This window comes from Liolophura sinensis, chromosome 10 (assembly GCF_032854445.1).
Source record: "Liolophura sinensis isolate JHLJ2023 chromosome 10, CUHK_Ljap_v2, whole genome shotgun sequence".
NCBI lineage: Eukaryota > Metazoa > Mollusca > Polyplacophora > Chitonida > Chitonidae > Liolophura > Liolophura sinensis.
Genome location: NC_088304.1, coordinates 30,830,150 through 30,854,405, shown reverse-complemented (window position 1 = coordinate 30,854,405; position 24,256 = coordinate 30,830,150). Strand labels below are relative to the sequence as shown.

At 38.2% G+C, this 24,256-nt stretch overlaps 2 protein-coding genes across 3 annotated transcripts; one reads left to right on the top strand and one right to left on the bottom strand.

Annotated features, from left to right (window-relative positions):
* Positions 1-10,063: 10,063 nt before the first annotated feature.
* On the bottom strand, positions 10,064-17,148 carry LOC135476278 (thioredoxin domain-containing protein 17-like). The gene is made up of 4 exons (XM_064756260.1): positions 16,932-17,148; positions 16,304-16,385; positions 14,042-14,123; positions 10,064-10,396 (listed from the first exon to the last, which is right to left on the bottom strand). Exons 1-4 carry the CDS (start codon positions 17,068-17,070, stop codon positions 10,328-10,330), a joined length of 372 nt encoding a protein of 123 aa, XP_064612330.1. The 5' UTR covers positions 17,071-17,148; the 3' UTR covers positions 10,064-10,327.
* Positions 17,149-17,950: 802 nt separating this feature from the next.
* LOC135476277 (ribonuclease P/MRP protein subunit POP5-like) lies at positions 17,951-23,492 on the top strand. Of its 2 annotated transcripts, XR_010445108.1 has the most exons (6): positions 17,951-17,985; positions 18,389-18,534; positions 20,146-20,283; positions 21,596-21,679; positions 22,585-22,882; positions 22,979-23,492. XR_010445108.1 is itself a non-coding variant. In XM_064756258.1 (5 exons), exons 1-5 carry the CDS (start codon positions 17,969-17,971, stop codon positions 22,689-22,691), a joined length of 492 nt encoding a protein of 163 aa, XP_064612328.1. In that variant the 5' UTR covers positions 17,951-17,968; the 3' UTR covers positions 22,692-23,492. The 2 variants fall into 2 exon arrangements, 1 of the variants encoding a protein (XP_064612328.1); XM_064756258.1 differs by having other exon boundaries at positions 22,585-23,492.
* The last annotated feature ends 764 nt before the right edge of the window (positions 23,493-24,256 follow it).

The window sequence follows — 24,256 nt, the reverse complement described above, 5'->3', positions numbered from 1 at the left end:
ACAGAGACTATATGCCAGAATAAATGAACTTAACTTTGGTACCATAATTTGAGACAAGAGTCTCATGAGACTTTTCCCAGTCCCAAAATTCTGGGACTCTCCGGTCTCACGAAACCTGATAATCCAGCACCAGTGTCATGCAAGTAGAAGTTATCTGAGATATCAAAAGTGGACCACAGTGGACTATATACTAGAATATGTCAATTGAACTTTGGCACCATAATCTGAGACAAGAGTCTCGTGAGACTTTGTCTCACATGACACTCATCTGGGACTCTGTCCCATATGACACTCAACTGTTTGGTACTTGTGTTAACCCTTGGTTCCTCCTTCGTCGTAATAAATATTCATCATCTGATTCACTGAAAATCTGTTGTTGGAGAACTTTCATTTCGTATAAAAATTTCAAATCTCATGTTCAGGAAATGTTATGAAATCGGATCCAAATTGTAGCGGCGTCTTCGAGTTCAGGGGAAAGAATCCTGATTGGTTTGTTCATTTAACAAGCTTCGCTCGGCACGTTAAATATCAAACAGGATTAAAGTGATTGAACGGTGTCGCACTCATAGGCACCTGCATGCTTGAGAAGACACCATAAGACCGTATGGGTGAGAGGCCCCTGGTTCATTGCGTCGCGCTAACAACCTCGGCCACGGAGGCCCGTTGTTTATTTGTCTTGTTGCCGTTGTATGTTACCCTATCAGGAAAGGAAATAACTAATTCTCTGTACTTTGTAAAATAAAATGACACTACAGTCGATTTTTGGATGGACCTCTCAGTGATGCATTTCTAGTTCACAAAACCACAGTTTTCCACAGTTCGCGCATGAGTTATATAGAGACCGCCATAAATAAATGATGTGTTTAACTAAAAAAAACATTACGTTTAACGCCTAAACGTTATTTCCTGTACCATGTGATGTCAAGCATTTCGATTAATGCAGTTGAATGTTATGTCCAGTATGCTAGTGCATGTGGGATGTATAAAACAACATCACTAGAAAGTGGAGAAGGCTACACTAGCCTTTTTGGTAGGGAAGACCAAAAAGAAAAAAAACCTTTTTCATGGGAGTTGTACGTAATTCATCAAGTGTCTCAGGAAAAAACACATACTAAATTTATGAGCCAAATGCCTTTGATTATTTATACACACTGAATGTGTATGTCATAGGACAATAAAGTGAAATTATATTATTTTACAGCCTATTTCAATACATCCGTTATATTAAAAGGAAGATGATAATGTTGTCAGAGCTTAATTTCAAATATAACATCTACTAATTAAACACTTCGACACAATATGAAATTGACAAAGCGTCTCATAGCCCAACCTCAAATAAACGATGAGTTTCAAATGTCTTACTTTTCTGATATTCTAATCTAGACATATGCGAAACATTAGCACTGGCTAAACAACCCGATTAATAATTAAACATATATGTAAACATAATTACCATGAAGTTAACACTTTAACACAGTAATAAAGATACAGTGTAACTAGGATTTACAGTGTATATTGACTGGGTATAAAGTGTGTATACTTAGCATAGTATCTCAGTTGCGCTTTGATTGCAAGCGTAATAAACATGGATGCGTGGACATCCCCTAGCTCGTGGTTAAGCAGCTTTAGATTCAACTACAGCAACTCTGAATCAGATCGCTAGTGGTTCCGAGCGCTCTGGTCATATTAGTTAGCAAGATTGTCATACTTGATCTAGGACTTAAAAAAATACACAACCTCACAACAACCTGCATGTACCTATTTATTTGCTGGAAGCTGATAGAAAAGAAAGAACTTATGCTGCCCCCGGTACCCAGGCTATGCCGTCCAGTCAACTGAGGTTCAAGCGTTCGATTGAACAATAGCGTGATTTTCCAGGACTATGGAATCTGGTTATGATCATCGTAGTACCATCATACTATTATTCCATCGCCCGATGGAGCAGTATCGTTCCATCGCTGAGCGATATCGTATTATCGCTTCGTACTACTTTGCCACAGCTTCGTTCCATGGCTCAGTTGTATGATATCTGCGCTTCTTACTACCGTGTCTTCGCTTCGTTTCATCGCTTAGTTGTATCGTATCAGCGCTTCGCACTACTGTGTCATCGTTTCGTTATCGCGCCAACGTTTTATTCATCGTCAGTAGAAACACACGAGATACCACACATCGCGGTGGCACAAATATCTCTTTTTATGTATACTTCTGATACGACCTAAGCAACCTGCATGTATATACACCAGAGACAATGCTTATTTTTCAGTACTGAAGTTGCAATTTTGACACAGTTGTGATGATCATAACATCGACAAGATGGCCAGAAGGCCCTTAAAATGGCCTCTCCACTCGTGTTTCAAATTTTTGACCTGTCAAAAATGACGTTGTGGATTGGGCCACAGGACTTGAGCTGAGGACTCGTTTGTTTACCCAACTGTAACACCTTTCTCGAAAGAGTAAGTCAAACACTACAAAGAACTTGAATTGCTCAACAAGGCAAAACAATTGCTTAAGTATGAGAAAAATAGAAATCTTGTTTTGTGAAACGGGGCCTAAGACGATTAATGATAAATGCTGCGGTCGAAGCAAACTTACGTATGCAAATAGCGTTACTCGATTCCAAATGATAACAAAAAGCAGCCAACTCCTGTGTAAAGACTGAACTTTCTATAGGTATTTAAGCTTTTCCCACAGCTATCAAATTCTGATTTTTAACGCATCCTGAGAATAAATCCATTAAGCATTATTTGAATAAGAAAATTAACAGTTCTTGCCATTTAAGCAGATGTTCCCCGCTGTTTCACGTGTGTTTCTTCCTTTTATGCTGTCCTTGGGGCCTGGAATACACAGTTGCCAATCTGACATATCAATCTAAATATTCCCATTTGTGACCTGGAGAAATAGCACCAGGGTAATATACAAGCGGTCAATAACTCGGAGAATCTGTGCAGTCGTGAAAAAAGTAAAGAAATATTCATGCCCATGTAATCAACGCGTTGATGGAAACTCACGCCGTGGTAAAAAAAAAAAATGAACAGCATCCTGCATGCACGAGGAAAAATTCTAACTATGGATTTGATCTTCCTAATTTAGATTAATGATCTCGGGGTTACATAAAGATCGTCCTTTCCAGGAATTAATAATAGGAGTGTTTAGGGCCATTTTTATAGCAAACGTCATCACCTCAAACTCGTGCGTCCATTAAGAATGTGATGTAGCGGTTAACGATGTTATTAAATAAGGAATAATTGGCAAGCCAGATAACCGGCAACGGACATCAGACTGAATTTATCAAGGCCAAGATGTACTGAAATAAACCAGAAAATCGGAACATGGCTCCTTACTGCGAATTTAGGCACATGTATGTAGGCATATCCCACAGTAGAAGTGAAAATGTCTTAGGCTTGGCGATAAAATACGAGTCAATCAGTCAATCAATCAAACCAAACGTTGTTATGCACTTAGGTTAAAACAATGGGTATATGTTTTGCAGTTATAGACCTGCGAGGATTTTTTGTGCTATCTTGTTCAAAATTCCCAGATGTTATTTTTTAGAACAGTGCGTACAATTTCTGAAAGGCAAACAAATCAGTTCTGTGTGGTTATCTTTAACCATGCGCATTTAAAAGATACACGTCCTAGCCAAGAACTATACTTCTTGGAGCGCATACGCCGCTCTCTACATTCGTTTTACATCATTACCACCACTAGACAAGCTTGACCTTTCGAGCCCATACAAGGCACGTGGACTTGCCTCAGCTTAGCCTCACTAAGGGTGTTCTCGAGCAGACCTGTAATCAGCATTCATCGATAAAATTGGTTCAGGCGTCCGTTAGAAACATTCTGCGCATACTTCGGATAAACATAATGCATCTGTATCAAGCATTAATAAGCAGCAAACATAATGCATCTGTATCAAGCATTGATAAGTATCAAACATTAAGCATTTGTATCAAGCATTGATAAGTATCAAATATTAGGCATCTGTATCAAGCATTGATAAGTATCAAACATTAAGTATCTGTATCAAGCATTAATAAGTATCAACATGAAGCATCTATATCAAGCATTAATAAGTATCAAACATTAAGTATCTGTATCAAGCATTAATAAGTATCAAACATTAGGCATCAGAATCAGGCATTAATAAGTATCAACATGAAGCATCTGTATCAAGCATTGATAAGTATCAAACATTAGACATCTGTATCAAGCATTAATAAGTATCAAACATTAAGTATCTGTATCAAGCATTAATAAGTATCAACATGAAGCATCTATATCAAGCATTAATAAGTATCAAACATTAAGTATCTGTATCAAGCATTAATAAGTATCAAACATTAGACATCTGTATCAAGCATTAATAAGTATCAAACATTAGACATCTGTATCAAGCATTAATAAGTATCAAACATTAAGCATCTGAATCAGGCATTAATAAGTATCAAACATTAAGTATCTGTATCAAGCACTGATAAGTATCAAACATTAAGTATCTGTATCAAGCATTGATAAGTATCAAACATTAAGTATCTGTATCAAGAATTAATAAGTATCAAACATGAAGCATCTGTATCAAGCATTAACAAGTATCAAACATTAAGCATCTGTATCAAGCACTGATAAGTATCAAACATTAAGTATTTGTATCAAGCATTAATAAGTATCAAACATTAAGCATCTGTATCAAACTTTAACAAGTATCAAACATAAAGCATCTGTATCAAGCATTAATAAGTACCAAACAATAAGCATCTGTATCAAGCAAAGGTTGAGAATGAAATTTTGTTTTTCCTTTCTGCCCCATTACCGTGACCCCAGTGGTCTCGTTTAAGATTTCCATACATCATTTGCTAGTCTGGAGTATGACCAAGAACAAGAAGATCATCATCAACAACAACAATAACAACATCAACAACAATATCGTACTGTCATAAAGCTGCTCGTCTCAGCTAAAACGGGTTTTCCCATCATCCAATTTCCACATAGCGACCAATTAACCGCATAACTGTGTGATTTGAATTTTTTGTTTGGGCTGCATTGTTGATAATACAAAATGGCCGTTATACTAAATTTCTGGAATTCGTCTCGTCAACAGTTTTATAATTTGGCGAACAGAAAATATTTTAATATGTTCGTCTAGGTGACGAAGTTTTATGAAGTTTACCTGATTTGAACTCTAGACGCTGTTTTCAACAGTATTTCATTTATAAAAAGGAGTTTTCGTTGTTTTCGGAAACTACGCCCGGATTATCAATAGGTCAATCGCCTTTACAAATAAAATGTTTTGCTCTACAAAGTTTAAAATTTGTCTTCTGGTTTTTTACTGCAAAAACGCACTGATTACAGTTGAGGACTTTTCTGCTCGGAGTTTCGCTTTTTAAGGACTTTAAGTTTTGACTTAAGTTTTTAGTTGCTTGATAAATTCGAGCCCTGAGTCGAGATCGGATGTTACCTCGACCCGCACTTCATAGGTTTGATAGCTCTGCCTGTTTATGCTTAAATATATTTATTCATTTATTTGATTGGTGCTTTACGCCGTACTCAAGACTATTTCACTTATACGACGGCGGCCAGCCGGCGGTGGGAAGGAACGGGACAGAGCCAGAGGAAAACCCACGGCCATCTGCTGGTTGCTGGTAGACCTTAACACGTACGGAAGCCAGCATGAGTTGGACTTGAACTCATAGCGACCGCACTGGTGTGCTTAAATATACGATTGACTCTAACAATTTCTATATTTTACACAGCCATCTTGTTTCGCCATATAAGGAGTTCCCGTTAAAAGTCATAAAGGCCTAAGCCTAAGAAGAATTTCAAATCTGAATTACACGCCACAGCGAGTGACTGGTCATCTCAACTAATTAAACAGACGCTCTATATTTTTTCCATTTTGTCGATTTCTCTGTTTCCACAGAATGCTAAAGCAATTTGTTTTTAATTTTTCGCGTATGATACAGTATAATTTTGAATATGTTTACTAGTTTGAAAGTTCCTACAATCAAATATGTCTGGAAACTCGTATAGAGGCCACCAAAAACAAACAAACAGCACAAGTGACAATCCTCGCGATTCCTCTATTTAACCTGCAACTACGTACATGTATGACAAAAGCTGCTCGTTTCCGACAACACTTTCTAGGTTAATAAAGCCTAATATATAGCCCAATGTTTTTTACACTAAAGGGGATTCAGTTTGGCGGGTTTTACACAACTCATATACTGCGTTTGTACGTGCTTGTACACACACACACACACGCACGCACACACACACACACGCACGCACACACACAAACACAAATGTATACACCCAAAAAATTGATCTGTTAATTTTAAGAGAAAGCTTTAGTGATGTTAGAATGTATTCTGTTATTATAACATAATATTTTGTCATATTCAATATAATATTCAGTTAGTCTACACGAATATTTATGCTGAATTAATAGAATATTTGTCTTATACTTAACAGAACAATTTGATGCAATAACAGAATACATTCTAGCATCACTTACACAACAGAAATTCTGTTAAACTTAACAGATTAATTTTTTCAGTGCATGTTCTCATGAAAATTGAAAATTACAACTTTAAACTGGTCTACATTTTAAGACGCCTTGACCACTGCTAACGTCTTATGGCGTCACATAGATGTCTGGTTACCATCGCAACCGACCAAAAGTATAAGCGGTGTGGGTTGGTAATAAGTTCGTAGAAGCTGTCCGGGACAATGGTTATGTTCAATTTGTCTTTACTCAGACGACAATGCACCCCAAGGGAGCCCGCATGCATGCTTCACGCTGCAGTTAATTATACGTGTGTACGTTTGTGGCAGATTTTCGTGGACATCGAGCCAAACCAGAGCACGTCCCCTTTACTTGACCAAACCGCAACTGGTGATAATACTCATAAAAACCGGCATACCGAGAAAAGTTCCGTCGTGTTTACCCAGCAGGAGTGTCATGCCTAAAATACGAAAACGCAGCTCGTCCCTCCGGAGGCTGGTGCGTCTTAAATTCTCACCGACCCAAGAGGCGACGCGCACGTCATGTAAGGATTTTCTTTCATGAATTATTGTAGGTATATGGTACGGAAGTTGGACAAGGAAAGATTTATGACGCACTGGGGTCTTGAATAATTAAAGAAATCAGCAAATGTTAAGCTGTGATATTTTTAATTATTAACACAAATTGACCTTCAAAGGTCAACGCCTTCGTGAATAGCCGCGAACGTAAACAAGAATATTCTGACAGTGAGAGAGCATTAACGGTAATATTCAGCACCGTCTTTCCTCAACAATATAAAACGAATCAGCATTTCAATTCTCGTAAATTCACGCAGGTTTGGGCGAGAAGAAATGGCCTGTTGGCATGTTAGTTGGAGAGCCCACGTCTTGTTTCGCCAAGGCTTGCGTGAACTCGCGAGGCTCCCGCGAGTCAACACAAATCTGGCAAACCTACTTTCTACATGAATAAATTTCATAAGGTTTCACGACATTGTTTGGAACTAAATCTTGAAAGCTGTTAATTCCACCATTCGCGTAACGTGTCTGCAGCAGTTGTAATTATCCGGCGCCTTATTCGATCTCGGGTTATTTAATTGAACGGAATTTAGGACCAGTGGCTATACGTTATCATTCTACTGGCCGGCAAGTCGTCCGCCATTTGAGTGAGTATCTATAGTTATAGTAGGCCTAACCGTCCCGCCCAACCATTCTTAGTGCTCCGATATCACTCCACAGGCGAACCACCCTCTAGTAGCCCGGTAAAGATGTCTGTCTGGCTGGTACGGCAAGCCTATCTGGTAACCATCCAGCTGAACCATTCTTAGTGCTCCGATATCACTTCACAGGCGAACCACTCTCTAGTAGCCGGAGACAGACTGTCTGGTTAGCTACGGCAGCTATCTACCCAGAGTCATGAAGATTAGAACGGATCACTAAGAACGTTATAATTTCATGATCTGGCTAGATAGTCGCCAGCCAAAGAGGTTGTCTGTCCGGTTAGAACGGTATCTGGGAACCATCCGACCGGACAATTCTTAGTGCTTCGCTGTCATTTAGGAGGCGAACAACTGGCTGGTCAGTAGTCCGCAAAAGAAGTTGTCTGTCCGTCTAGTACGGTACCTGCTAACCATCCATCTGTACCAGCGAAGCACTAGCTGGCCAGTAGCACGCATAAGGGGCTGCTTGTGTTGCTAGTACGGTATCAGTACGGTATGTGGTAAACTGTCAGCCGTACTAGCTACTCTTACGTTCAAAAAAATAATCTGTTAATTTTAACAGAAAGTCTAATGTGTGAGTGATGCTAGAATGTATTCTGTTATTGCAGCAGATTGCTCAAGCGAGGAGCAATACGCAACTTTTGAAAGTTTTTGATATAACCCCACCCGGGTTTGATTCCGGTCTTAGACCTTTATGATGGAAAAGACGACACTATGGTACAACCTTACGTATATATGATGGAAAAGACGACACCATGGCACAGCCTTACGTATATATGATGGCAAAGACGACACCATGGTACAACCTTACGTATACATGATGCAAAAGACGACACCATGGTGCAACCTTACGCATATATGATGGAAAAGACGACGCCATGGTACAGCCGTACGTATATATGATGGCAAAGAAGTCCATTTTGTCGCCTACGAATCTAGCGTTTAGTTCTCTTTACACTGTTTCCATCTTTTCGTTTATTTAATATGATGAAAACACAGCATTATGACCAATTCTCGATCGGTGATCGTGGTGATCAGCCATGGTGTTAGAGGGCCTGTAATTCACTACTACTTAAGCATGTACATGAACAGTTACAATAAAACCCTTGGCCTTGGGTTAAATGACAAGAGGCCGTATTTCACCGGTTACGTGTGACCATTTGCCAGCTATCACACTTGTCGCTGTTCTGGTTTTACACTTCATATATGCGGTATGTCTTCGATATTAAAAATTTATTACCTCTGCATGTTTATATTCTCTTCTGCTTGGTATTGACACTTTTATGCAATTTTTTAAAACTGATAATAAACTGAACACATGCAATAAATAAGTAAACATGTAATAAAATTGGTTTGACGGGTCAAACTGTCGTCGCAGCTCTAGTTTTGCTCTCTTTATGCTGTGGGCCTTATTGGATATCCGGTACCTAATGAAAAAGGCCTCCGTATTTGGGCTGAATGTGTACGGACTAGCATTTTGTACATGATCGTTATGCAGCGTATCACATCACAGGCCTACTGACATTTACCGACAGGTCATCGATACCACTTTGCGCTCAGTCTGTTTGGACAGCCGTGTGGTACACTTCTGAACAGACGCAGATGATCGCATTGGTACCAAACGAAACTTAATCGACTAAGACATGGGTCTGATTTTAATTCTTACAAAGAAACACGGACAGAAAACAGCACTCTTTGCCCAGTTAATGCCAAACATTTACTCAGTATGCACCAGATTTTAATTTTAACTGTCGACATGTCATAAATCGTTCAAGATTTTTTTTTACAAGAAAAGAGTCAATTTACACATGACTATTTGCCTTACTCCTGAAGCAAAAATTGTAGGTGTTTGCTGGGAATAACCTTTGATGTGTACGAAATCCACAATTTACATAGCCCATTTGTAAGAATTTCTTTAATAACTCAACAAATAATTCTACTTTTTGCACTCAATGATATCACTTACTACAGATTTGAATCATGACGTAGAGATACGTCTAAATTACAAATACGAATCCAAAACAGTCTGTGCTTTGTCCAATACCACACTGTCTAAATACCTGTAGATACAACTGCTTGTGAGACCTTCATATCCTTATGTAAACAGGTTGGCCAATAGGCAGAAGCAAAGGCTTGGGTACAAGATGACCAGTAAAATCGCATTGTAAAGCTGAGCTAAAATAGGCCACAGAAAAAAGAAGTAACTGTGTTCTTTCACAAACAGTCAAAGGCTACTAAAGCCTTTCCACCAACTGTCAGAGAACCATGATCAAACAATGAAGCCTACTCACCTCACAAAAATATATGCTAATAAAAAAGACTGTCATATTGACCCAAATTTGACCCAAATTTATCTCAATTTTCTGTCTTGTTCCATACAGACAAAAAATTAATTGTCCAATTATCTTGATTCTTTTCTTCTAATTCCATCATGATTGACTGATTGATTGATTGATTGATTGATTGACATTCTTCACAGCCAACCTGTCCAAGATGCTAGTCCTTGTTACATTGATACTTGTCTGAGTATGCCGTGGAATAGGCAGAGATATGAGTGGTTGTCGTGAGCCCATGGTTGAGCAGAAAGCAGACGGTGCTGGACACTAGCATCAGTCCTCTGTAAACAACATGGTGACCAGATCCTCTTTGGCACACTCCGCCTCCACCAAACGGTTCTTCTGTAACAAACAAAATATCATACAATGCAAATAATACATCATGGCCATAAGCACAACTGCAGGAGTTCACATGGTAATGGAGACAAGTGGCCCAACGACTTTGAAACAATGGGTCGGTTCTGCTACATGGCTCTGTGTCACAAATCATACCTTTCAAAAATGACCAATGTAGCAAAAAATCAATAGGGTTCTTTTCAATGCCCAAGTGTACATGTGTCATAAGTGTGGTAAATAGAGGATACTGCACAGTTTAGGTTGAATGCCATAAATATTGTTCTCATGAAAGGTAGAAATGATAACCTTCGCGTCCAATGGGTTATCATTTCTACCTTTCATGAGAACAATATTTATGGCATTCAACCTTCATTGTGCAATATTCTGTTTATTATTTATATTCTGACATTTTCTCTACATGTACATAGACGCGTATCAGTTTATCTGTTGCATCCGTGAAAAAAATAAGCCATGTGGCATTTCTTTGTATTTCTGATTCTATTCGTACGCGCTGAAATTTCATTCACTTCCGCGCCCACAAAACCTTTTTACAGTTTTATTTATTTATTTATTTATTTATTTGATTGGTGTTTTACGCTGTACTCAAGAATATTTCACTTACAGGACGGCGAACAGCATTATGGTGGGTGGAATTTTACAGTTTTAAACCCTGTCTGTAAGTAATTATACATTCTACAAAGGTGCTTAATGCTAATGCAATATAAGTATTTACCTAAATTAAGCACATGAAGAATTTCTACCTCTTTTTTTGGCGAACAATATATTGCGCGGAAGTGCACGGCTTTGTAATGCAGTCCACGAAGATTTCACGATAGACGTGAAATCCAGACGCGAATATAGTGAAGATATCAGTTTTATCAGTGAAGGAAATACTGGACTTTCAATGGCGTATAAATAATAAACCAGGTTACATGCGTTTTGCCAATATAAACGGCAAACTCCTAAACATGGGGAAAGGGTAATAAGGTAATATCTAATTTACAAATCTGACCTTCGTGCTTCATAAGAAAGTTTTTAAAAGAGTGACGTCCACGGTAGGCCCCTAACCTGCTTAAGGCTTACAATTGTTGGTACAAATAAATGCACCATGTGGGCATCTGGTCAAGAGACAGGTGTGTCAGCAGACTGCAAGAAAGAACTGAGCTAGTGAGACTGGAAGTATTCTCGAACAGCAACTGTTCATGGTCGAATATGATGAATATAACGTCCACATTCCCTCAAGAGTAGTCTCCCCTGACATGCCCGACCGCTAACCATGGCTAGTTTACTATGATGAACAAGTCGCAGATTTGGATGTTACAAAACACCGGCATGAAACAGTGGCGCTTCGCCATGACAAAAGAGAAGGGTGACAGCGATCAATGCTTTTATAATATTTTGTAATCAATGCCTGTATAAAATTATGATAGTTTGGGTGCTGCTCCTTCTGTTGTTGAGAGGTAGACAGTTTTCGCACATGGAAGGTAAGATATGGAGGTATAGGACCATTTCCACTGCAGGCTGCGCTGTAAAATCCTCGCAGCACACTGCAAGCCACGCCGCATTGGTAATGTCCACTGCACGCCGCGCCGCACATCCGATGTTAGCCGAACCTCCTTGATGATAAACGAGCAAGTTGTTGTTACAAGATGGCTGCCTCCTGCAACCAAAGCAACAAACAGACAACAACACGACAAAAGACTGAACCGGCAAATGACGCCGCACGTCTTGGATATAGAAACAAAGCTATCGAGTGTTTTGATGCGGCGTCGCATCGGAGCCGCGCCGCGGACAGTGGAAAAGGTTATACATAACAAGTAGTGTGCTATTGTATGACGTTGCGTCGCGCGTCGTGTAGCGTGCGGAGCGGCGTGCAGTGGAAATTGACCTTGTGACTCTGTGCCAAGCCCGAAATATCAAACAAGAGTCGTGCTGTAAAGGGCTACCCAACTGCCGACAATGCATATTCTGATTGTGGGCTTTTGACAGCATTTTATGGCAATCATTTCAGAACATTATTGCGACAGTTAATTAATAATTTTAACATCAAGGTCATAGTGACCTTTAATATAATTCTCATTTCCGTCAACTTTTCGACGTCCTAAAACATGTATACTTTAGAGCGTTGGAACTGACTAGATTATTTTACTTAACTAACAGTTCACGACTTAAAAGCTTTGTGACAATTTTACTGAGCCATGAAAACAGCTTATTTTGACAATGAAAAAGATCCAGTTTGAGTTTTTTTTGAATTATCATTGTTATTTTCAGCTCGAAGTGTAACATCATTTCAACATTACTTCTGTCATAAATATGATGATGGTGTCCATTTCTAGCAGACTGATATATTTACTTATATTGCCTAAATGGAACACCATCCAAATGACATCAGACATGACACCCTACTCAGCCACAGCATACAGACACTTGTTGGCCTTTGCTTTATGCTAGGTGCCAAGGGTGAAATTACCAAGAGTTTATTGGAAAATATTTCCAAAAATAGAGACAAAAATCAAAAGAAAAAAAAAACAACAGATAAAAACAGCAATAAAAAAAAAAAATAAAAAAAAATAAAAAATAAAAACAAAAACTTTAAATTACTTTTTATCACTTCCTTGTATACAACTGAATGTTTATAAATAAAGCAATTTTAAGATGGGATTTAGTAAAGGTGTTCTTAAAGGTCCTCTAATCACAGAGGAATCACAATGCAGCACGCTAATCTTGTGTCATTTTTCCATTTATAGCTGAAGCTGAAGACATTTAATATATAACATATATAATGTAAACACATCTTGCCCTGTGTAGTGTCCAGTCCATTATTTACTACCGTAATAAAATCATTACTTTTATGGATCTGGTTACAGTCTGTATTAAAGCATAAATCCAAAATCATATTGTACACATCAAACTGTTCACGGACACTGCATCAAGTGTTCCACTAAAAGGACTCAAATTTGCCTTATGCATGTGGCATACTTTAACAGTACTGTCACAAATATCCAGTCATTATTGCAGCTGTAAATGATTCACTGTTGTGGTGAGTTATAAATACATAAATAAAATTTTTTTATCAACAAACAAAACTCACACTTTAAATATCACAGTTTTGAATATTGCTTTTATAGGCAAACTTTCATACATACATCATTTATAAAGAACATATCATATATACAGCTTTGTTATTTAATATTTCTTTATGATTATTATTTTTTTTTAATTTACTACTTGTAGGATGATTCCTCTCTAAACTACAGGTAAAACTGGATGAACCTTTTCTTAGCTGTACATTTAAAAACAATCAATAAAACACATATACCATGAGTCCATATACAATGCAACATTGTCAAATACAGGATCATATGAAAGCAGGTCTAAAATGAAAAAAAAAAACCCCAAAAACAAAAGCACTTTAGGGAGGGTATAGTTTGTCAGTTTAGGAGAATAAAGTTAAAAGCTCACTGTTAAATTACTGGCTCCTCTGTGAGAATGAAGAAGAAAATTGTGTGCCCTCATCAAATCAGTTCTTTCACTTATATCTATGACACTGAAATGTTACAGAACTGATTTGTGCACAACAGAACAAAACACAGTCCCACACAGTTTTGTTAGGAAAAGTAATGAAATAATGCTCTACAGTGCAGTGCTTACCGTGCCTACTTTGATGAGTGTAGGAACCCCTTTCAGCATCAAGGTGGGTTCTTTCCGGAACTCATTGTTGGGATCTTTCCACCTGGTTGAAGACAAGAAGAAATCAGTCACACTTATAAACAGGTTTTATTTATTGATTTAAATGTATTTTATTTGATTGGTGTTTTACGCCGCACTCAAGAATATTTCAGTTATATGACAGCGGGCAGCATTATGGTGGGAGGAAACCGGGCAGAGCCTGGGGGAAACCCACGACCATTCGCAGGTTGCTGTTAGACCTTCCCACATACGGTAAACAGGTTTTAAGGTACATGTTCTAAATGACTGTTTACTTCTGTCCCTGAATTGTAATGTTAATTTCAGCATTATTTCGATCCCTTGTCACAGTCCGAGGGTGCTAATTATTGCTGACTGATATACTTATTCTAGGTGCTCCCGCACTGCCATGCAGAAGACACCAGGCATGATCCACGACACAATCAGAGAATATTAGGCTACCCAGCACTTAGCTCTTCCCATATGCTGTGCATAAAGCAAGGAAGTACCAAAATTGCTCATTACAAACTGTAAGCATCACCACTCTCAGGATTGAACTCACGTTTCCCATTTCAGAGACAGATATTCTTACCTCTTGTATAGGTTAATGTAACAGAGAGGACAGATACTGTATTAGGAGAGAAGTGTCGTGGGTCCTCCTAGGCTCTGTCAAATTTCTTTAACCTGTTATTAATACACCTCATAACCCAAGGTGCAAAGGAAATGAATCCAGGCAAAATACACACTATATATTTGTACTTGAAGACATACATATTTAAAGGACAAGACAGCACCTGGCTAAAACATATTTCAATCAAAAGCAGAACACTCATGCTTTCTAAAAAGTATCATACTTTATTATTTTTATAAGATGTGACCAAATAACCTGTAGAACAAAATGATAATACGGCACAAATGGCTGGTGTAAATAAAGGCAGGCATCTTGAGAATTTTATCCAATCAAACACACTACTATCAGGTCACATGGCCTAAGTTCACTCCATGAAGTGACATATGATAACACAGAACTACTGCATAAGACATCATTTTGAGATCATTTACAATGATTTAGTTACGTGCAGCTGAAGGGCCATTTCACACAGTGTTACTGAGCAGATCTCAGTCATTTACCAACCACCACAGATGGAAAATCAGTTCATTTCCAAGCTGTGTAATATTCAACGATGGTATCAGAAATTATGTCAGAGGATAGCATACTGTCTCGGCCCAAACCGCATTCATCTCCCAAAAAAATTTTTTGTTGATCATTTTAGCATTTAGTCAGCAGTTTCAAAATAACAAATATCACAGTCAGTGCAAAACTCATTTGGGATGCCAAAGGTTTGAGACGACACCTCACCAGACATTGCTTAAAATTAATTAAACCTTATGATATAAGTTTATCTGCATTTATTACAACTGAAGAACTTAAATTTTGTTCCTTCATCTTTCTTGCATACGAGGTATGTTTTTACTGTTTTCCTTTGTAAAATACAGTAAACTTATTGAAACACTGTGTTCTAGCCGAGTGGCTTTCTCTGACGTTCAACAACTAGGTCAGCACAACAAAACTGAAGCGTAAATCCAGCGACACTCGATGCTCAGATCAGCCTCAGTGGTGCTTAGATTTATTTCCATTTGCTTGAGAGCTGAGCATGAATCTAGTTGTACAACAATCCTGTTATACTTTTGTAAACATTTAATAGGGGTCAAAATCACCAGCACAATCCCTTCGGAGCCTACGTGCTGAACCAGGAATACCCCGGCCATGCATCTGCAGCTAGGTTTATCTGAACAGGGTCACCGGAGTTCCTTGAAAATGATATAGTAGGCCTACTGTATCAACAGTTCAAGCAGTGGAAGAAATATTCTTCCAGTATGTCCCATTTCCGAGAAAACTATCGCTATCACTTTGGCCTTTATCCCTGAAGTCTACAACATTATCTGCTATAGGCTACCGCTTAGGCTATAATATGGAAAATACCTTTGATGTTAGAGTGCTAGAGTAAACGTGACGTCACCTTTGTCTTGATAATGGAGACATGCTGCAGCTGTATCAAGACGAAATTTCACTAATCTTTAACTGGGCTGAAAATAATCTAAAAAAATATTTAATGCCGGTTTAAGATACACTGAATGCTAGTTTTTCAATGGACAGAAACATGAGTCATGGGTTGTCTTTCACTTTAGACAATATTGTAATATCGATCCTAATTGTGTACTCACACTGCCCTCTCTCCCACTAAGCAGTTGATGAACACAGCATCGTTTGGCGCTTTGGATAAAGCGCTGTGGATTACACCATCAGCTGAAATTATAACAGATATTAGTTATTAAAATTTCGATTTTTTATTTATTTGATTGGCGGCCATCAGTATGGAAGGACGAAAGCGAGTCAAGCCCAGGGAAACCCACTGCCATTCGCAGGTTTCTGGAATACCAGTCATTAAAACGCACAACACAACACATGTAAAGCATACTGGTATTCCTATATCACACTCCATCATACCTCAATGTAAATTAATAGCAAGAGCGACATGGGGGAAATTGGATATGTGCAGTAGTGTGTCTAGTTCTATAAATACATTTGGCAATACCTCAATACTACATGTCGATATATACAATTATACGTGTAGGCAAAAATGTGATATTACATTTAGTATGCAGTACAGTAATGTTAGAAATTGAAAGTCTTCATAGCATTTATAATTCAGGCAGGCGTAGGCCTACGTCTCACTCAACTTTTTGGTTTCCTTGGTTAAATAAAGACAAATATATGCGTGACGTGGGTGGATAACACTGCGACTTGTACTCTATACATCACATGTAGGTTACGGAAGCCTTCACAACATACCTCTAACACAATCCGGACACCAACTCTTGCCGGAGCTATCCGGCGATCCGGTAAACAACGCAAATACTGTCTTATCTTTATGCTTAGCCACTTCCTCCTTATAACTGCTCAAACCAGTGACATCGACAGTCTGAACCATAGTGTCGGTTAATACTTCACTATCACACGCAAAACCTTAGAGAACTTTTTCTTGATCTTTACCGCCCGCCCTGTCGCACATGTCTGTACTGGCGAGTAGACTGTAGAGATATACCATCGCATATTTGTTCCTAGGTTCACGTGATGATTTTCATCCAGGTTCATAGTATTGCTTAGCAGGTAATCGCATACTCAGTTTTGCTTTAATTTATGGAACTTTTCTGTTGTTGAAATCTCTTACAATGTTGATTCATTAGAGATGAAACTTAGCTTAATTTAGAATCAAACTTGAAAGAGGGTATAACTGTACTATATATATATATATATAGATTAAAATGTACCTAGATAATTAAAATTATTGTAATTGTAATATTTTATTTTTAAAAACATGTGTGCTATGTAATTATTACCAACGTGACCAGGTACAACATAATAAATGTTAGATATCTATAGTGAGATTTTGATGGCGAACGTTAAGTGCCATCATAGTTTTAAATAACCATGGAAGTACATGTAGAATAGGAGTGTTTAAAAGGGCGGTGACAGTTAAAGTTTTTTATTTTCTTGGATAGCCACGGTCAAATTACAAGCTTAATTCTTTGCATTAAATCAGTGAGAAATCCGGCGCGAGTCAGTAGAAGGCTTTAACCCAGACTCTTCTCTCAGTTTGTATCAACCAATCAGCTTGGATAAACTACAGATATGGTATTATAATTAAAGGTTTCATGTTAGTATATTTGTTGGAAAGGGGGGAAAGGTAAAATAGTAAATGTATTCTAAACAAATTCGTCACAAAGGGCGATCGAAAATTTTTTTACCTGGGATATCTTTTGCACAAGTATTTATGAAATCAACTAGGTTTGTAGTGGCGCGCAAGTTGATGGCGGAAGTGCGTAAAAATGCGGTTCAAAAAAAGGTGATTTATTACCATAATTTAGATGTCATTTTGAAGAGGAACACATTTTTATAAGTTTTGTTTCATATCCCATACACTAACTGTTTGTTTTCTTCAATGATGGCTATTTAGTTCTGTTTTTTAGATACCGTCACTAGGTTTCACTTTCACGAGTGAACCAGTGGCAACAACAACAGCAGCAGCAACCTACAGTCCAGTAAAATAATATGTATTTGTTTGCGCTTAATCAGTACGAACATGATTGCATTGATAATACGAAAAGATAGAATATATGGGAGACCGAACAGTATCGGAACCTAATCAGTTTTCAGAGCGGTGGCTGCATGTAAAAACCTTTCCACCTTCCCTATTCATGACATTTGACAAGGTGCAGTCTTGAATTTCAAATTTCTGTTGTTTTCAGATATCTGCTATGTGAGATCATATACGCTGATCGTCTGCAAATCGCCAAGAAGGTCACTGGAAAAGATGTGTATTACAGTGTGAAGCAGATGGTGCAGAAGGCCCATGGAGATTACGGGATGGGCGCCCTTCAGATATCACTAGCAGGTTAATTAGTGTGCCTTTAATGATGCCGGTTCAGGTTTAAAATGAATAATTATGGGGTGTTATTACCTTGAATAGATTTATTATTGCCTTCATGTCTTCGATCCATCTTGGGAGTAGATAATGACCAAGTGAGTAAATACACTTGTTTTTAATCACTAGAACAAACACGGTAGGCCTGTAGATTCAAACCCTATATTTGACAGCTAGGAAATTTGTGGATTCCCCTGCTGTCATTGTTTGTGGGGCCTTGGAGGCAATGAGCAGTCAAGAAGGCAAGTGTGGTTATATATTAGCTACTATATGTGGTGTGCATGTGGGTACATTACATGTAGGAAAGTTCGTCAGTTACTTGCTAAAGGTCAGTGGTTTAATCAGGGCACAAACTGGGGTTTCCTACACTGATGAAACTGATCATATAAGTCAAAAGTCTTGAGTATGGCATTTTACAACAATCTATGTGGCGTATCATCACTCAAATCTATTGATTCCATGCTCTGTTGAAAGACACCAGGTTTACTGATATGAATGAAAAGTGACATCATCCATATTAGCCACTGAGCAATCAGTATGAGCAAAATACCTTGGCAAATGAGTTCAGATTATTATTCATTGAGATGAAGGTCTCAACACTTACTCAGAGGCAGGGTACCTACGACTGAGTCTTGCACTTACAAGGAAACACAGACCTCTTCAGCAATACTTTACAATACAGACCGCCCACAAGTGAACCATAAATAGTATCCTTGCTTAAAGCCCAATCTCTGTCAATGAATTTCGTCAAATTTGTTTCACTTTCCCGCTTCATTCAGTCTTCGTAACTTTGTAACAACATGTTATAGTCATTCTGAATTATGGTTAATTAGCCATCTTTATTAGATGTGGGAGCTTATTTAGCAGAGGTAGTAGATACATGTAGAAGGTTATAGGCCTCTGCATGAGGAGTGTAGCATACCACTAGCACACCACTAGCTAGCATACCACTAGCTAGCATACCACTAGCTAGCATACCACTAGCACACCAATCATGCCAATTCAGTAGCTCACCACAAACTCACAGTAATCAAACCCGGAGCTCACCACAAGCACACTTTTACGCCATGCCTCTGTAGTGATTTGTGCACATAATAACCAGTTACAGAGTGAACATTTAACAACCAGCCTAAAACTATTCTACTTTTTCACCAAAGGCAGACAAATGGCAGGTTAGCTGCTGACTACTGGTATGCTCATTGCCCATGGAGAGCTTTTAGCCTGGTTTATACTGGATGTCTTGTGAAAAGCTTTGCCCGGGGCAGCTAACCTATGCACATGCTGGTTGTGATCATTGTATCCATTCTACAGGTGTTCTTCTTTGTATTTTTTTGTCACTATAAAACAATGTGGGCCTTGTGTTAAGGCATAGTATTCTGTTCATTCATTTTTAAAAATCTTTTCTTTCATTGTAATGTTACTGAAATTCTTGTTTATATGCTTATAATATACATCCTGACCAATTACCATTGAAATAAAGATGATGTAAATGTATAAAATGTTGTTTCAACTCTTAATTAGCAATAAATTAGCATTGTTAATATTGATTTCTTGTTTTGTTTTGTTTTGGTTTTTTTTCAGTGAAATATTTTAACGCACAGACAAACATGGTGATATTTCGGGCTGATCGAGCCTTCTACAAACTGCTGATGTCTGCTCTTGCTTTGACAAAGGAACTTTTTGGACAAGAAGCCTGTTTTCACACACTGCATGTGTCAGGTAAATATAATACTATTGTTTTTAATTAATCAACTGCTGGGGGGCTCCGTGGCTCAGTTGGTTAGCGCACTAGCGCAACATAATGACCCAGGAGCCTCTCACCAATGCGGTCGTTGTGAGTTCAAGTTCAGCTCATGCTGCCTTCCTCTCCGGCCGTAAGTGGGAAGGTGTGTTAGCAACTTGCGGATGGTTGTGGGTTTTCCCCGGGCTGTGCCCGGTTTCCTCCCACCATAATGTTGGCCGCCGTCGTATAAGTGAAATATTCTTGAGTATGATGTAAAACAGCCATCAAATAAATAAATTAATCAACTGCCAAATTTTTTACATTTCTGTTGTTTACTATCCTGTAGGTACCATGCGATCCTGTCACAAATTACTGGTCATCATCCTGTAGATATTATATATACAATCATCTCACAAATTGCTGGTTACCATTGTTTATTATCATATAGGAACCATACGGTCCTGTCACAAATTCCTGCTTGTTTATATTCCCCAGTTTTTATTGGTTGCCATTGTTTATAATCCTTTAGGTACTATATGGTCCTGTCACAAATTCCTGGTTTATATTCCCCAGTGTTTATTGGTTACCATTGTTTATTGTCCTGTAGATACTACATGGTCCTGTCACAAATTCCTGGTTTATATTCCCCAGTGTTGATTGGTTACCACTGTTTATCGTCCTGTAGATACTATATGGTCCTGTCACAAATTTGTGGTTGATATTCCCCAGTGTTTATTGGTTACCATTGTTTACTGTCCTGTAGATACTATATGGTCCTGTCACAAATTTGTGGTTGATATTCCCCAATGTTGATTGGTTACCATTGTTTACTGTCCTGTAGATACTATATGGTCCGGTCACAAATTTGTGGTTGATATTCCCCAGTGTTTATTGGTTAACATTGTTTATTGTCCTGTAGATACTACATGGTCCTGTCACAAATTCCTGGTTTATATTCCCCAGTGTTGATTGGTTACCACTGTTTATCGTCCTGTAGATACTATATGGTCCTGTCAAAATTCCTGGTTTATATTCCCCAGTGTTGATTGGTTACCACTGTTTATCGTCCTGTAGATACTATATGGTCCTGTCACAAACTTGTGGTTGATATTCCCCAGTGTTTATTGGTTACCATTGTTTACTGTCCTGTAGATACTATATGGTCCTGTCACAAATCCCTGGTTTATATTCTCCAGTGTTGATTGGTTACCATTGTTTACTGTCCTGTAGATACTATATGGTCATATCACAAATACCAGGTTTATATTCCCCAGTGTTTATTGGTTACCATTGTTTATTGTCCTCTAGGCACCATACGGTCGTGTCACAAATTCCTGGTCAAACACCACAGACAACAGTTACCACTGATGCTTGCTCAGTGTACCACAGAAGGTAAGTGTTGAATGATAGATATAATTTATAGTTTGAGCCTGTTTGATCAGTCTTGACATAGCAATAAGTAAATTTGAATTGTCGCCATCCTTACCCACTGGGGAATAAGTTACATAGCTGGTTGATCAGGATACGTATTAAATATTTAAAGGCAGATGGAAATTTCAAGCACCTGTACCTGTGTGGTGGGTAAAAAGTGTCAGAGAAAAATTACAGGTGTTATCATTTTTGCTGTTTTATATATTCCCTGAAATGACAAAAAATGGAAGATGGTTGGATAGTGAATTGCTACCTTTAACAAGTTTTGGTTATGTGCATTTTGTAATCTGAAATTTTTTCTTGTAAAATCGAAACTTGAGATTTATGTGACAGTTTTTGTCTAATTTAAAATTTTTAACACACTTGTAAGCAACTTGACCTAGGGCCAGAGGCCTATTTCACAGACATTTCAGACTTATGTCAAAATTTAAAATGTTGTCACAGTGTTTAGTTTTAGGTTTGAGAAGTTGAAATTTTCACACATTCGTCTTAAAATAACTTTGATGACGTAGTCAAAATTTTAATTTACAGGGCTTGAAAATACGCTCTAAAATCATGTTTTAAAATTTGACAGAAGTCAAAATTGGTTTTGTGGAATCAGCCCCAGGTTTTAACTTTTACCCTGTTATTTGTAAATACACACAATTTTTGTGAAAGAAGATTTCCAGAGAGAGCACGAGAGGTCTTTTTGTGAAGGTTTGTAATGGCCATCAGAGGCTACGTGTGTGTGAAGGCTTATTCCCATAACACGATGAAACCAAAGCTACATGTACATCTGCAATAGGACTGGAATATTCTTGATACAGGGTAAAACACAAATCAGATAAATAAAGTATAGTTTGTCCATTTTATATTTGGCTATGCAGAAGAAAAGGACAAGCTGAGACAGATCATCCATGGCATAGACAAGAGACAGGCGTCATTGATGGGTCCAGTTCTGGATCCTGAAGGTCACAGTGGACAGAGATCATGAGGAAGACAGGAGGATGCTGTGAAAGACTTTCAGATTACTAGTGATATGAGATGGCGGTGCGAACACCACACAAGGCGATCTCACAACCATGATGGAAGTTACAGAATTCAGTGATCTCGGGGATGTATGTGGATGTGCTTGAGGCCTGAAGGTTCTTGTAAGAGAAGGTAACACATGGAGACTTGAAGAAGGTAACAGATGGAGACTTGAAGAAGGTAACATGTGGAGACTTGAAGAAGGTAACACATGGAGACTTGAAGAAGGTAACATGTGGAGACTTGAAGAAGGTAACACATGGAGACTTGAAGAAGGTAACACATGGAGACTTGAAGAAGGTAAACATGTGGAGACTTGAAGAAGGTAACACATGGAGACTTGAAGAAGGTAACACATGGAGACTTGAAGAAGGTAACATGTGGAGACTTGAAGAAGGTAACACATGGAGACTTGAAGAAGGTAACAAGTGGAGACTTAAAGAAGGTGGAACAAACATCAGTGGTCTCTGTGATCGAAGGTTAGCACTATGAAAAATATTGTATAAGGAGATGATTGAGATGAAACTGGAAGAAGGTGGAAAAGATTCCAGTAGCCTCTGTGGCAGAGGATTAGCTCTAGAATATTGCATGAGCAGAAGGGTTGAAGTCATAATAGTTTGTCATATGAAGTAGACATCAAACAGGGGGATGTCACCATGATTCCAGGAATCTCAATGTTGTGGCTGTGCGAGGGATACATGCTAAGAGAGGAAGGTGGCAAAGCAGGATTGCATTGGTGCACTTATTCACTTCTTTTTTAGCCAGTGAACCAAAAGTTTACCCCTGCAGCTGATTTTGTATCAAATTTGTGCATTTGTGAACCCTCAAAATTTTTTCCTTATTTAACCATTGAAAATTCCTCAGCCGTCCATATGATAGGGGATGAACATCTGAAGGCTGCGGTAGCAGTAGGGATTACATGGCCCAGCTGTATATAATTAACAAGCGTCAATATTAAACATATTAAATGGATATTATGGATTACTACGCATTGCTTTACCAGGACAAGGCTGACATTTCACTCTATAACTTCATGAAACACAACAGGATCTTTGCTCCCGTCTTCCTGAAGTGCAAGTGTTTTACAGGCAATGTAAATTAGGTCAAAACTCTTCAGCGATCTGAGGTGAGGCTCCATTGGGTGCTTACAACATAGCCAAGCATACAGTGTACCTGTATGGAGGATTTTCTATTGCTGCTTTGTTTAATAAATAACCAACAACTGAACGTGGACATTTTACAACCTTTATACTATAATTATCCATGTATCTCTGATCAGGATAAGCCCAGACTTTGTTTTTGGAAGTGCTTATTTTTGATGACATATAGGTTTGTAATTGTTTCATTATGTACCTTTAGTCTGAGCAGAATAAACCTTATCTCTGCATCTTGCACATGTTTACTTTTGATATAATGTTTATTAGTTACTTTCTTTCTTATTTCTTATATATATATATATATATATATATACATACGCGTGTGTGTGTGTATATACATACATGTGTATGTATATTTATATATATTTCATAT